We start from the raw sequence: 15047 nt of genomic DNA, 5'->3' as shown, positions 1-15047 counted from the left end.
GGTTGACTCAGAGTAAACCTTCTTGCTGCTGAGAAAATAGGAAAGTGCCACACATCCAGGTACAGGGATTTTCTAGGAGACCTGTTCAGGTGCTTTGGGTCCTTATACCCTAACCTAACTATTGTTCTGGGTGCTAAAGAACTCCAGGTGCTGAGGTCCAGGTCAATGACTCTGTGGCGAGACCTGGATCTATAACGCAATACCACAATGTTATATCATGATAGTCCTGCAGGCATCTGTCAGGACTGGGGGATAGAAGCCAAAGTATAGACTGCAAGGTTTCAGGTTGGTCACAGGGCCAACCAGGGGGAGAATGAGCTTTCCTCCCACATCCACAGTAGCTTAGAATCTTGATTTTTTGACAGCTAGTGTCCCACTGTCTGCTTTAGTGCATACCCTTCGAGAACCACGGCGGCCTCGCAACTTGGAGGGTGGTGGTGCCAGCTGAGACTCCCCCAGGTCCAGAGTATAAGAGGGCGGGGAGGCAGCACGCATGCTCTTCACCACCTGGATACTGTCCTCTGCCAGTGGTGGCAGGCCCAATTCTGCCCGCTTCTGTACTTTGAGAGCCTGTAGATGCTCAAATCCACCGAGGGTAAACTAAGGGGTAAAAAGAAAAGGGACAGAGAAGAGAGAGGAAGGGAGGGAAGCCAGAGAGAGCAAGGTCAGGAAAGCATGGGTGGAGAGGAACAGCCACCACCTCCAGTCCCACTCAGACCCCAAATTAATTAGTAAGTAATAAAACAGGAAAGGGCAAATGTGGTTACTAGCCCAGTCTGAGGAACTCAGGCATCAGGATAAAGCATTATTTACTGACTCAGGATTGGACATATCACCAGAAATTAGGAAAGGGACTCCTAGGGGCCTCCACTAAAAAAAACCAGGAAAATGTATCTCCCTCTTTAAGAAACACATCCAGATGCTAAACCCAGTCACTCAATTTCCTCTGCAGTCGTGGGGGAACTGCCTCTTGAAGTTGGGGAACTTTAAGAGGCAGTTCCCCCTATGAAGCCAGTCCTGTGGGGTGGGAGCCAGAGATGAAGGATCAGGTTGAATAATTAGTAACAAAACTACAACCATACATTTATAAGAACTTCATTTTTATCTGGATGGAGGGCAGGCATTAATCCCCACATTTTATAGCTAGAGAAATTGAGGCACAGAGAGTTGCCCAAGGTTGTCAGTATGAGCAGAGGCCAGATTTCCCAACTCTTAGCCAGTGTTCTTTCCACAAAACATCAGTTCTATCAGGGGGAGATGCAACGATACCCCAATTCACAGAATGGCAAATCTTGTCAGTCCAACAGAAATGGATAACCTGATCTAACAGAGAACATCTGATTTCTCTAGGATAGCCTAGTTGCCCCTCCATTAGCTAACAGCTGCCCTAGTCTTCTGCCTAGCTCCTGCCTGCAGAATCAGAATAGAAGAAACTGAGGTAGCAGAGGGCACTGCTGATCTGATGAGTTAGGAGGGAGGAGAATGAGCCACTCACCATGACCACCTTCCAGAGCAGAAGCAGGACCTTCTTTATGGGGAAGTGGGGAGCCAGGCCACTACAGAACTTGGTAACCATGGAGAAAAGCAGAAGGGCAAACGGCTCCTCATTATGCATGGAGAAGCCTGGAGGTGTGGAGAGAGGCAAATGAGAAGTGAGAATGAGGTAACAGAAAACCTGCCCCAGTAGTCCTGATTCTGGACACACTCACCACCCCTAAAGAATCTGAGTACTGCCCGACTGGCGACCGCATGGCTCAGTGGTTGAGGGTCGACCTATGAACCAGGAGGTCATGGTTCGATGCCCAGTCAGGGCACATGCCTGGGTTGCAGGCTCGATCCCCAGTGGTGAGGATCCCTCAAGGGCAGGAAGTGAGGCCCTGGAGGTAACATGGCTTACCTCCCAAAGCTTGGGGTGGATACCAAACTAAAAGTAACAGTAATAAAGATGTGACTTTCTGGCTGAAGGACTCAATGCATTTGAGTCACTTTCCCACATCAATGAATATATTTTAAAAATCCTGTTGGCTTTCATATCTTATCCCTCTCCGATGACACCAACTTACATTTCAACAGAGTTCAGTTTTCAAGGTGATTCGACTCATTTTTTTTTCACGTGGGATTCGTGATAGAATGGAAGAGGGATACCTATCCCCATTTACAACCAAAGGAATTATGGTATAGAGAGGACATTTGGTCTGAGCTCAGACACAGGGGCAATTAAGGCAGGCCCTCATGCCTGCTGTGCCGTATCTCTGTCCTAAAAGGATGTTAATTAAAAATAAAAATAAAAAAAGAAGGCTGCCTGTCTCTCTTAGGCAGATGTTAGGCTTCCCCTCCAGCACCAGCCCCATCCTCACCCTTCCTTAGGGCCACTTCTTACTCAATTCAGTGCGGAAGGTCTCCCTGGCCGTCCTCCACCCACAGGAGTCTGTTTCTCGCTCCAGGCGGATATTTTCCACCAGTAGGTACAGGACACTCAGCAGCACCCTGGGGTTATAGAAGGATCACAAGAAGTGCCCGAGGCAGCTCCCAGCCTATAGTCAGAGACCTCAGTGATGGTCTCTGTGGGAGCCCAACCCAGTGGAATTAGCAACTTCTAGTGGTCTGGGTGCATCTGGAATTTGGGTAAAGAGTAACCCATTGCTAACCATCCCATTCCAATCCCATGGCTAGCCCCACTCACCGGAGCTCTGTGCTATCAGCAATGGAGATGGCTGGTTTTCGAACAGCAGTGCTACAGGCCTGGCTGTTGCTGCCATGGGAAGGAGGGAGAAAATGAGAACCCATACGGCCTCTTTACTCATTGTGTTCCCACCAACCATACACACAAACATGAGTACCTGCTATTCCCTGGCTGTACAGCTACATAGAAATTGGTCTAGCCCTAGCTGGTTTGGCCCAATGGATAGCATCGGACGCACATACGCGGGTTGCGGGCTTGATCCCCAATAGGGGGCATCCAGGAGGCAGCCAATCAATGATTCTCTCTCATCATTGATATTTCTAGCTCTGTCTTACCTTTCCTCTTTGAAATCAATAAAAATATATTAAAAAAATAAATTGGTCTAAGATAAAGGAGCCCATAGAATTCCTCTGTCACCTCAGCATAGGACATGAAGATGGGCAAGGATAGGGTCTGTGATATTCCCTCCTCTTGTAATCCCCACTGTGGCTAGTACTGTGCTGGACACCAAATAGATGCTAAACGACACTTGATGAATAATAAACAGATTGCACCCTATCTAAAACCCCTGGGTGACAGACATGAGATAAAATGAGGGTTCACTACAGTGATTAGAGCAGATAAGGCCACCTCTAGAGCTATAACCCATGAGGGAAAGAATTGGGCACATGATAGGAACTGGCCCTCTCCCTTTTGGGTCATGTTTTCAGCCAGAAGAGTTTTCTTCATGGATTCCTGAGAAGGTCTGGATAAAAAGGCAACGCACCCAAGATAGGCCTCTGAAGCCCAGGATCGAAGCTGTAAGTGGGACAGAAGCAACTGATGAGCCCAACCTGGGGGAGGAGAACAGAATATCAGAGAATATGGCTGAAAGGAGGGGAACTGTCAGCGTAAGCTTTGGACCAACATGTGAATAGACCCAGCTCCACACAGGGGTCTCTATGGTAAGGGACTCAGCATAGGAAATGAAGCAGCCCTCAAGGAAGGGGGTTATCTCAGCCAGCCCTCCCCTAAGGCTTCTTACTCTATTTCCATGTGGAGTAGCTCCAGGAAGGCTGAGAAGGTCCCCATCTGGTAGAGCAGGAAGCAGTTGTATCTGGACCAGTGTAGCACATCGACCTCTGAATCACATTCCCCAAAGGTGCCTAAAGGACCAGATAGTGCCACAGGGGTTGAGGGGGAGGGACTATCCCAGTTCTTTCCACTCTGCCCCATGATTTTAGGACCATCTTTCAACATCCTGTCCAATAATTTGGCTGACAAGTGTAGGGCAAGGGCCCCCCCGAACTTCCCAGAATAAGGCAGGGGAGAGGAAAGGCAGACTCCAGAGTTAGGTCCAATGTGCTCATCAATGGCCGATCTTAAGTTTGAGTTCTCTGAGAAGTAGATCCAGAGATGAAAATTCAACTACAAGCATTTTATTTAGGTGATCCCAGGAAACATCAGCAGTGAGGTAAGGGAGAGAAGGCAGCTAAGAGCTCCATCCCAGGTGGGGAGAAGCTCTGGGAAACAGTATAAAACATACAACTCAAAAATCATCTCACTCAAGAAGGGTGAGGTAGTTGGGCTACTCACTCACTATCTCCTGTCAGTCACTGAGGAGTGCTGCTGGACCAGGAAGCACATGAATTCCCCAGCACTCCTGGCTACCCTATGTGTGCTGCAGAGAAAGCCCTCGGGCAAAAAGGTGAATGGAGAGGCACCTGGGAGTTGGTCATAGTACCAGACCCAATAGATATGGTTGGGCACTTGTGTGCTATAGTCTTCCCTTCCCCTTATTAATGTCCACTCTCTTTCCTCTCCATTTATAACTTTTATAGTTTTTAGCTTGCAACTAGTCAATTCTTCCAACAGTCCTCTTATTTATAATTTCAGGGTTAATTTTACTATTCCAATTAGGCTATCTTATTTTTCTTTCCAACACCTGGTAATCTTTTCTGGAAAATTTTCCTCAATCTTATTGAGTTCTGATCATCTCCAAATTACTCACAGCATCCACTCTTGCTGCTATTTTGGCTTGAACCTTCTAAATGCCAACAAGAAACTATGCAGGGGGTCCATATGTGCATCAGTGGCACACGCTGCTTTCCCTCCGTGTCAGGGCCAGGTCACAGATGACAAAAGAAGCCTCCGTGCTCAGCTGGTAGTACTTTGTCAGCTCTGGCCATACTGACACTCTTGCTAGTCTCCAGATACGAGTATAGCCCAGGTTAAGGAAAAGAGAAGCCATGAGAAATCCTGATATGCCTGGTAAGATAAAGGTTGATTCCAAGGGATCCAGAACAGTACCTACTACCATTTCATCTTCTTCATAAGCACCAGGTTACTCCTAACATGTGACAAGATCTGTCCTAAAAAGGCAGGGACCTTGCTTTTCCAGCATGACTTGCCCTATCCTACTCCTGATAACACCATTTTTATCCCTAGTCTCCACCCCTCTAAAGTTGGCAAAGGTGGTCACTCACCTTGGGCCAGGTAGAGAACAGCTCGGGCCACCTTCAGTCGCCGCTCTCTACTGACCACCTCCAGGCGGTCCAGGAGTCCCATTACATAGGCTTTCTGGGCATCTTCCTCCAACTCCAGCCACTCCTTGCCCTGTACTGGGGACAGGCCATATAGATCCAGTGTCAACTACTGCCTTCCCTTCCTGGAAAAGCTCCCGACAGCATAGCACCTCTGATCTCAGCTCCCTAGAAATTCTTCTCTTCAAAAGCTTTCTTTATTTGGCTGAGAAAAAATAAGGGCTGGGAAAAGTAAATGACCCCAAAAGTTCTTGCCTGAACCCACCCTGCTGCCTCATCTTCTTGCACATCCCCTCCATCCTCCACACACAGTATACTGTTCTATCTCTCTGTCTTTCTTCAAAGTGTTCCCTCTGTATTCCTACATATGCAATTCCTATTCATCATTACAGATCAAATACAAAATTACTTCTTTCCCACAAATGCTCCAGGAAGAAGTTCTATCCTTAAAGATACTTTTTACTTCTCTTTTGACACTTACCAGTTCCTCTTGGCCTGAGCTAGTTTTGTGATATACATTTCTCCCTTTTGCTATCTAACTATAATCTCTTTGAAGACACTGCAAATTCACCTTCACCCCTGCCTCCTGCATCTCTGGCACGGAACAGGGTACTCACCACACACTTGTTGAGTTGAAAATTGAATTGCCACTGACCAAATAAGGGAACGGAGGTCTGAGAGAATCAGTGTGGACACATGAAATTATTATTAGACTAGAGGCCCAGTGCACGAATTTGTGCATGGGTGGGGTCCAGCCAGCCCAGGGGGAGGGTTTGGAGGGGGTGGGAGGAGGAGACATGGTAGATTGGCCAGCCGGCCCCATCCCCGATCAGGGTGGAGGGGACAGGGCTGGCGGGGGGAGGGGCCGCGGGCAGTTGGCTGGCCCCACCCCCTGGTCAACTCCTGGTCGAACTCCCGCCCGAGGGGACAATTTGCATATTAGCCTTTTAATATATAGGATGCTATTGACAGTGAGGCAGAGTTGGAAGCAAGGGTTAAACATTAAGGTTAAGGACTAGGCTAAGCACAGGGTTCTACCAGGCAGCAGGGCACCAATCCAGCCCCACCTCCCCATCCCTCTGCCCTCTTGGTCCTTTACATCAGGGAAGGGGACTCAAGCTCAGGCTTCTCTTGCTTCCACTCCAGGGCCTTTCCCCTGAGATATAGGAAACTCTGTCCCATATACAAGAAGGGATAAAGAAGTTATACGGTTATGGAGCGGATGAAGAAGGATCATACTTTGTTTGAGGTATTTTTCTAGATCAGGCGGAGATATCATGAAGGAAAAAAAAAAGCGGGTCTCTGAATAAGGGTCTGGGATCACCTTGAGTCTTGAAATCTTCTTCAAAGCATCTCCTGTTAGTGGTGAATTCCAGGTTTTCAGTGTAGCTGTACAATTCTGTGCCAGGAAAGATAGGACAGAGTCACAAACATTTAATAGACACTTACCGAAGGGGTCTGGAGTAGAGAGGATAGTATGAAAGAGCTAAAGCTTCCAATACATTCCTGTGTCCAATTCAACCCAGAGTCAGCTTCCTCCTTTTTGGAGCAGTTAAAAATAGCCACTTGTGTCCCTGGGTGATTAAACCATCAAACCTGTCCTCCTCCTGCCAGCTGGCTGACACAGCAGAGAAGGCAGGCTTCAACATTTGGTGAGGGCCAGGAGGAGGGTTGGAGCTGAGAGGGCTTAATGTTATCACTCCTGTTTCTTAGGGCTGCAACCCCTTCTGTTTGTCAACCCAGACTAGAATTACCCAGTCTCTAGGAAAGAGGAGGGCAATACAAACCCTGAAATTTAGAGACCAGGGTGAGGGCTGAAGAATATGCATTAGATGGCTCTTTGGGGTTGGAGCCAACTCATTCTCTCCCTGCTAAGTTTCCTCGAAGGGTATAGAAGTTTAGGTTCCTGCTCACGGCCACCTGGGCAGAGACCATGTAGAGCAGCTATGGTTGCCAAAGGGCAGCCTGTGCCCAGGAAAATCTAACTTTGCTGACAGTAGTCTCTCAATACAAAATGCTTATAAGAAATATAAATGCCCTTTCCCCCTACACACACACACACAGGTCCGAAAACTATACCAGTACCCTCATCTTACAGAGGATGAAGAACTGAAGTTGAAAAATCAATAGGTGATAAAACAGGTTTCCTCAAAACCCTGTTCCCTAAATGAGACCCTTGCTGGAAATTTAATTAGATCACAAAACAAGAGAAATTCACTTATGTTCCAGCCAGTTGTCTAATGGCTGAGAAACACTTTGTCTTGGAACCAGAGATTTAAAAAAAAAATTTAGAGAAAGGAAGAGGGAATGGGGGAAAAGAGAGAGAGAGAGAGAGAGAGAGAGAGAGATTGATTAGTTGCTTCCTGCATGTGTCCCAACCAGGGATTGGAACCAGCAACTTGGGTATGTGCCCTGACCAGAAATCAAACTGATATATGGGAAGATGCTCCAATCAACTGAACCAGGCTGGGAGCCAGGGCTTTTGAGTCCTGAGTTCCAGAATCTTGGAGTGACCAGAAGCAAGTTCCATCTCTGAATCTTAAATTCTTCAGTCATTATTGGATTGTGTGTGTGTGTGTGTGTGGTGTGTGTGTGTGTGTGTGTGTGTGTGTGTGTGTGTACTTAAGAGTAGAGCACAAACCTAATCAGAAAAGGGAGAAGTTTCTTAGGTACTAAACTTTTTTGTTTTTATTTTTAAATTTTAGATCCTGAACTTTCATATACAGATAAATATAGACTACATATCATCTATCCAGATTAAACAAATATTAACACTTGTCATATTTGGTTTAGACATCTAAAGTTCCCTCTTCCTCTCCAGTCTATTTTATTTCCCTCTCTCGATGTAACCACAATAATGAAATCGGTGTGTATGCTTCACATGCCTATTTTTATTCTTTTATTACCTATGTATGTGCCTGTAAACACATAATATTGTTCTGCTTTAAAAGTTTTTATCCAAGTAGTATCTATCATATTGTATAAATTATTTTTTCTTAGAAACCTTTTTTATTATGTGTCTTTCAATAGTTTTTTTATATGAAAAACAGCATGATGAACACATCCATTCACTTTATGGATACTGCTCTCAAACAAATGTGCAACTGCACTGCCTAGAAACACCTTTTAGACTCATGTTTATGCAGTTTGATGAATGTATAAATTATTTTCTCATTGTTTCTTCCCCCCTCAAGATTGTTTTTAATATTTATTAAAACTGAAACATATTGATATAGATTATTTTAATGGCTATTTATTGATATACTACAGTTTATCCATTCTCCTACTAAGTTGTTTTCCATTTTCCACAATGGCCGCAATAAACATCTTTGTACATGTTCTCTTATGCCCAAGTGTTTTGAAAAAGTGTACATCTAGATCACTGGGTCATAATATGTAAAGGTTTTCAACTTTGCTAGATATGACCAAACTGCTTTCCAATTTTATTATACTCTGCTCCCTCATGCCAAGCAGTGTATAAAAGTACTCATTTCTCTGTGCCCTCACCAACCCTAGGCTTTTAAATTTTGTAATTTGATGAATGTAAAATAATATTGCATTATTTTAATTTGCTTTTTTCCATTACTAATGTAGTTGAACATGTTTTTTTAAAATATAATTATGATTTATTTCAGAGAGGAAGGAAGGAGAGGGAGAGATAGAAACATCAATGATGAGAGAGAATCATTGATCGGCTGCCTTCTGCATGCCCCCTACTGGATTGAGCCCACAACCGGGGCATGCTCCCTTGACTGGAATCAAACCTGAGACCCTTCAGTCCGCAGGTTGACACTCTATCCACTAAGCCACACCAGCTAGGGCTAGTTGAACACCTTTTCATGTATTTATTGACTGTATGGTTTTCTATTCTATAAATTCCTATTCCTATTCTTTGACCATTTCACCACGTCTCTTCTCTCCTTCCCTCCCTCACACCTTACACACACACACACACACACACACACACACACAAACACACATATTTTGTATTCTAATTTTTTGTTGGTAGTTAAACTTAGCTATTTCAAAATTTATTCCCTGTGCTTATTCACAAGAACTTATTTAAAAACATTTGTCTCTTTTCTTTGAAAACAATCATATCTCAAAGTATCACTTCCACGTGACGGAATATTTAACTTTCACACCATCTCCACCCAAAGCTCACTTATTAATAACTGGCCTTCACAGCACATGTAACATGGAGGCCCTTCATGTGAGGACATCATGTTTAGCCTAAGCTAAAAACCAGAGAGAAGCAGCCCAGCACGGAAAGGAGAATGGGATCACACAGCTCCACTCTGACGGCTAAAGGTGATATGGCCAGCCTTGCTCAGCTGGCCAGTTGTCTATAGAGTTTTTCTTCAGCCATTGCTGAGATTTATTTAAGGGGCAAGTGTTGAGGGAAGGCAGCAAGATGGAGGTGGAAGAGAAAAGGAGAGAGATCGAATGGAATAGAGAAGGAGAGGGTGGCAGAAAGAAGGGGACATGCAAAAAGATACAGGTGAATATGGGAAGAGAAAGAGAGGAGAAATAGGAGAAGGTGGAGAGAAAACAGATTTAAGAGTGCACCAAAAAAGAATAAAGAGTGTAAGCAGAAAAGAGTGACAGAATGAAAGAATGGAGAGTACCATAGCCACGGGAGAATTCACAGAAAGAAATGTGAACAAGGAAATATTTACCACTGAAGGGTGGCGAGAAGAGGGAATGTGGAGGACAGCCTTTGTTCTATAGCCACTTGTTGAGAACAGACAAGCTGCCAAGGGAGATGACAAGCCCCTTCCCGCTCCCTCTTGCCACCTTCCACTCTCTACAGACCCATCTACCTCATACCTGACAACTCTGCTGCATGCCCATCTGCATCTCCATACTCAAATTCCAGAGTGGGGCAGTCCACAGAGCCCTGTAATGGAGAAAACTTAGCGGTAACTTGGGGAAAGTGTTGACAAAAGGAGATTATACCCTAATTTCATCCTCTTCCCCCCTTGGAGGAAAAGGTTAGATCAGGGAGGCAGCTAGAAGAGTTCCATCTGTGCCTTTCATCTAAGAGGTAACCTTCTATAAGCCAAAATTTTTATTAAAAAATTATTTTTATTGATTAAGGTATTAAATGTGTCCTTATCCCCCCATTGCCTCCCCTACACCCCCACTCATGCCCTCACCCCCCTAGTGTCTGTGTCCATTGGTTAGGCCCATATGCATGCATACAAGTCCTTTAGTTGATCTCTCCCTCTTACCCCCACCCTCCCCTACCTTCCCTCTGAGGTTTGATGGTCTGGTCTATGCTTCTCTGTTTCTGGATCTGTTTTTGTTCATCAGTTTATATTGTTCATTATATTCCACAAATGAGTGAGATCATGTGATATTTATCTTTCTTTGACTGGCTTACTTTGCTTAGCATAATGCTCTCCAGTTCCATCCATGCTGCTGCAAATGGTAAGAATTCCTTCTTTTTTACCGCAGCATAGTATTCCATTGCATAGATGTACCACAGTTTTTTAATCCACTCATCTGCTGATGGGCACTTAGGCTGTTTCCAAATCTTAACTATGGTAAATTGTGCTGCTATGAACATAGGGGTACATATATCCTTTCTGATTGGTGTTTCTAGTTTCTTGGGATATATTCCTAGAAGTGGGATCACTGGGTCAAATGGAAGTTCCATTTTTAGTTTTTTTGAGGAAACTCCATACTGTTCTCCACAGTGGTTGCATCAGTCTGCATTCCCACCAGCAGTTATAAGCCAAAATTGAGGCTCAGTGCTGGGAGGGGCTGAAGATTCCTATATAAAATCAGAAACTCTGGGTAATGGGCCAGGATTGTGAACAGATATGAAAGCTATAGTCTGTACCCATATCTGATCTACATAAACACAGACCAGGAGAGCATCTAGCTGATCCCCAGAAAAACGTGATGGACGAAACAAGAGGTGAACTGTATTCTAACTGCAACTCTGTCATTAACCCACTATATGATTTTGGGCAAATATCATTCTGTGGATCATAATTCCTCATCTGTAAAAAGAGGTCCTTCAGCCCTAATGTTCCAAACTTTAGGACTGTCAAATAAAGTAGTATTTCTACTCCAATTTGTATTAAAGACTAGATCTCCTATGATGGTGTATGTATAAATTATCCTATATAATAAAACCCGAATATGCAAATCGATCAAACTGTGGAACGACCAGTCGCTATGATGCGTACTGACCACCAGGGGGCAGATGCTCAACGCAGGAGCTGCCCCTGTGGTCAGTGCACTCCCACAGGGGGAGCGCTGCTCAGCCAGAAGCTGGGCTAATGGTGAGTGCAGCGGCGGTGGCAGGAGCCTCTCCCGCCTCTGTGGCAGTGCTAAGGACCCCTTGGGGGATGTCCAACTGCCAGCTTAGGCCCACTCCCCCCTAGGCTGGCAGTTGGACATCCCCCGAGGGGTCCCAAACTGCGAGAGGGCATAGGCTGGGCTGAGGACCACCCCCACCCCCAGTGCACGAATGTCGTGCACCCGGCCTCTAGTTTTAATATAATCCCCTAACCTCTTTAAGCACTTTGGGGTATTTCCTACCAGTATGTATTAATCTATCTGAGTTTTTTAAATTTTGAATCTCAGCTCTGACATACTGTCATATATTATGTGATCTTGAGCAAATTACTTAACCTCTCAGTGTGGTGTAAGAAAATATATTTAGTCTTTGCCCCACCTCCCTCCCATTTCTGGCACAGAACTCCTAAAACCTCTGGAATTTCCTGAGTGATAGGAGTGTCTGATATTTATAAGGGGCCTTGTCAACCATACTTGTGTTTAAGCTAATGAGGTGACTCACACAAACCCAAAGAGTTTCAAAGGAGGGGCTGGCCCTACCTCAAGGGAGGGGAGGAGGCTGGAGACTGAGTTCAATCACAAGGCCAGTGGTTTAATCAACCATGCCTAGGTAATAAAACTTCATATAAAAACCATGAAACAGTGAGGTGTGGGCACACAATGCCCAAATTTTCCTCATTTTGCCACAAACTCTGTTAAGGACTTTGGGAACCAATTAAACCAAAGAATTTGGCTCAAAGAGGCCAGAGGTGAATCCTTTGGTAAGTTAAGAATCTTTTTATTAAGCAAATGATTATTATCTAATTTTCTTTTTAGGTTGAGAAGTTCATACCTAAAAGCCATTATGAAAGGGTAGGTCAACAGTGCCCTATAAACAGTGACATGTACATAGGAGACTCTCTTGACTTATGCCAAATAATTGTCTTTCAGTAATTCTTTAGCACCCCTAGAGAGGAAAGAAAACCATCTCTCCTGAGGACTATCTTACACAGGAAAGCAAGAGGAGGGAGGGAAGGAAAAGCCCATGGTCATCTGAGTCTGGTACCAGGGTGTTGTAGTGATACTGACAAGGAGAAGCAGCTCTCCTGCTGCAGTGGAAGGTAGAGGAAAGCTAATCTCTCCAGCCAGCCTTTTGGCAGGCAATGAGCCCAGATAGAGAGGATCATTGCAGTTGTTCATTTCCAAGCATGACAAGTGCAGCTGCAGGCAATCAGGAGGTAAACTGCAGTGCAGGTGGAAAGCTCTGAGTCTCGGGATACTGAGCTCATTGGGGTACTGAACTCACCGGCAAAGGTAAAGTAGTATCAGAGCCTTTTCCTAAAGGAAGACTTGATAGGTAGGGACAAGGCTTCTGGCATCAGGAGGAGTTTTAATTCCCTCAAAGAATATATCACTCTGAAATTATGTTATTTATTAGCATATTGTCTGTCTCGCCACTCCCACTGGAATATTAGCTCCGAAGAGCAAAGATGTTATCTTGTTCACGGCTGTATCCCTAGCACCTAAGTTAGTGCTGGGCATATAGAATGACTATTCCCTCCCCCCAAAACATACCACATTTGAGTAAGAACAATGTCTCTAAAGGGGAAGGAAGCAAAGGGTGCCCTAAAAGGCTAGATTGGTACTGAGGCGGGGGGGGGGGGGGGGGGGAGGGGGGGGGAGATGACGTGGTGGATAGAACCCTGCCTGATCTAGCAAGCAGGAGGGCTGAACTATGCCTCTGAAAGTGGTGTGATTTGGGGCCATTCTTTTCACCTCCTCTACTTCTCTCTTTTAAAAAATGGGATGGATTCCTACTCTGTCTGTATCAAAATGGAAAGCATACATGAAATCCCTTTGGAAACTGTGAGATAGCATTCAAATGGTAAACCCTGGGCTTGGATGCTTAAGACCTGGCACTCAGAACCAGCTCTGCCCCTTGATGTGGCGGTGTACAGTATGACTAAGAGCTGCTCTAAACTGACCCATTACATGCAGGGTACCTGCACTGCATTAAACATTTTACATTCAATTATCTCACTTTGGCTTTATTACAACCTCCCAAGGCACATAATGTTAACCTCATTTTACAGATGAAGAAACTGGAGCTCCAGAGGTTTGGCAATTTGCCAAAAGTCAACACAAAAATTAAATGATGGGGCTGGGATTCAAAACCTGGTCTGCCTGACTCCAAAGCTTGGTACTCCTGGCCTCTAAGCCAGATGTACTAGTATGATCGTGGGCAAGTTACTTCTGTCTCTTTCACGTCTGTGAAACAAAGGGCTAACCCGGGTGATCGCTACAGACCTTCCACACCTCCTGGCATCCCACAGTCTGTTCTCCTGGTCCCCGCTCAGACCCAGTTCTACTCGGGGCTGGTTGATGGAGACTGGCTGGAGGAGGGCGCGGGGGCGGGGCAGTGATAGGATCCAATCCTTTCATCCTCCTGGCTAGGGGTTTATTTATTTATTTTTTTCCTGAAGAGGAAGCGACCCAAACATTCATACTCCTATGTGTGGGTTTGAATCCTGGGACAGTTCCATCCACTCACTCCTGTGCTGGCCCCGCCTGAATCCTGTCTCATTAACCCTTCTAGGTAGCGGTCCCGAGGTCGGTGGAGCATGCCACGCACACGGGGGCGTGGAGAGGGGAAGGGCAGAAGGCTCGGGAGCCTGGGTGGCGGGCAGCGCCCCCAGCCCGCTCCTCTGCCCTGCGGCGGCGGCGGCGCTCCGCCTCCCACCCCTCACGCAGGTCCTCCACCGCCCCGTGCCCGTTTGCTCCTCTGTCAATGGGAGGTACGAATTCCCACCTCCAGGGGCTGCAGCTACGAGTGAGATAAATATTTGAAAAGTACCTGGTACGCTCGAGATCGCGCTACATCTCCGGGAGCGGAGGCCAGAGGGCTCGAAAGCCCCGACCTGCTCGCGGCAGGAGAGGGGAGGAGAGGGGTCCGGGGCTGCAGAGCCCAGAGTCCAGACAGCGGCGCACCCGCAGGCGCCCGCTCTCAGAGGGGACTCGGGGTGCGGGAGGGGAACCGGGCCACAGCCCCCCAGCCGCCGCTTCCCGCCCGCGGGCATTTCCCGGCCCCAACAGAAGCTCTCCGGGCTCCTTACCTCTGACTCCCGCCGCTGGCTTCGGAACACTTCCCGGCCCTTGGGCGACGCCTGCTTCCCTTTGCCGCCGCCGTTGCCGTTGCCATTGGCGGGCGGGCTCCCGGCCCCCGGTGCCACCAGGTCCTCCATGCGGCTTGGGTCAGGGGCTCCACTCAGCTGCTCAGCGCTCTCTGCCCGAGGCGACCCCGCCGCCGCGCGCCGCCGGCACGGCCCCGCCCCCTGAACAGCTATTGGCTGCGGCCGCTTTTCGCAGCCCCGCCCCGCGGCGCAATTGGCTTGGAGGGGGGCTCTTTCAAGGGAACAGCCCCCGTCTTTTTTCCCTGTCCTGCGGGGCCGCCGGTAGCAGGGGGCTCCTGGGTGGACTCCCAGCTCTACCTCCCGGAATTGTGGGCCTGAGCTCAAGGCAGTTATCCCTTTGCTTCTCTCTCGGTGTCCCTC

The 15047-nt window shown here is 46.8% G+C and overlaps 1 protein-coding gene across 3 annotated transcripts in view; it reads right to left on the bottom strand.

Moving 5' to 3' along the window:
• The window catches only part of STRIP2 (striatin interacting protein 2), a 60809-nt gene extending 45998 nt beyond the window's left edge, over positions 1-14811 (bottom strand). The window contains exons 1-9 of one of the 3 annotated variants that reach the window (XM_080666307.1): positions 14610-14811; positions 10036-10105; positions 6530-6604; positions 5149-5283; positions 3708-3828; positions 2684-2752; positions 2381-2487; positions 1496-1623; positions 397-600 (exon numbers count right to left, since the gene is read on the bottom strand). In XM_080666307.1, the coding sequence (XP_080522433.1) occupies positions 397-600; positions 1496-1623; positions 2381-2487; positions 2684-2752; positions 3708-3828; positions 5149-5283; positions 6530-6604; positions 10036-10105; positions 14610-14738 (1038 nt within the window). In that variant the 5' untranslated portion in view covers positions 14739-14811. The remainder of the gene's footprint in view (positions 1-396; positions 601-1495; positions 1624-2380; positions 2488-2683; positions 2753-3707; positions 3829-5148; positions 5284-6529; positions 6605-10035; positions 10106-14609) is intronic. The other 2 variants (XM_080666306.1, XM_080666305.1) reach the window with 2 other exon arrangements.
• Positions 14812-15047: the final 236 nt, after the last annotated feature.

This window comes from Plecotus auritus (assembly GCF_963455305.1).
Source record: "Plecotus auritus genome assembly, chromosome: 4".
Lineage (NCBI taxonomy): Eukaryota > Metazoa > Chordata > Mammalia > Chiroptera > Vespertilionidae > Plecotus > Plecotus auritus.
The sequence above is the reverse complement of the archived record's forward strand: the minus strand, read 5'-3'. Positions and strand labels throughout refer to the sequence as shown.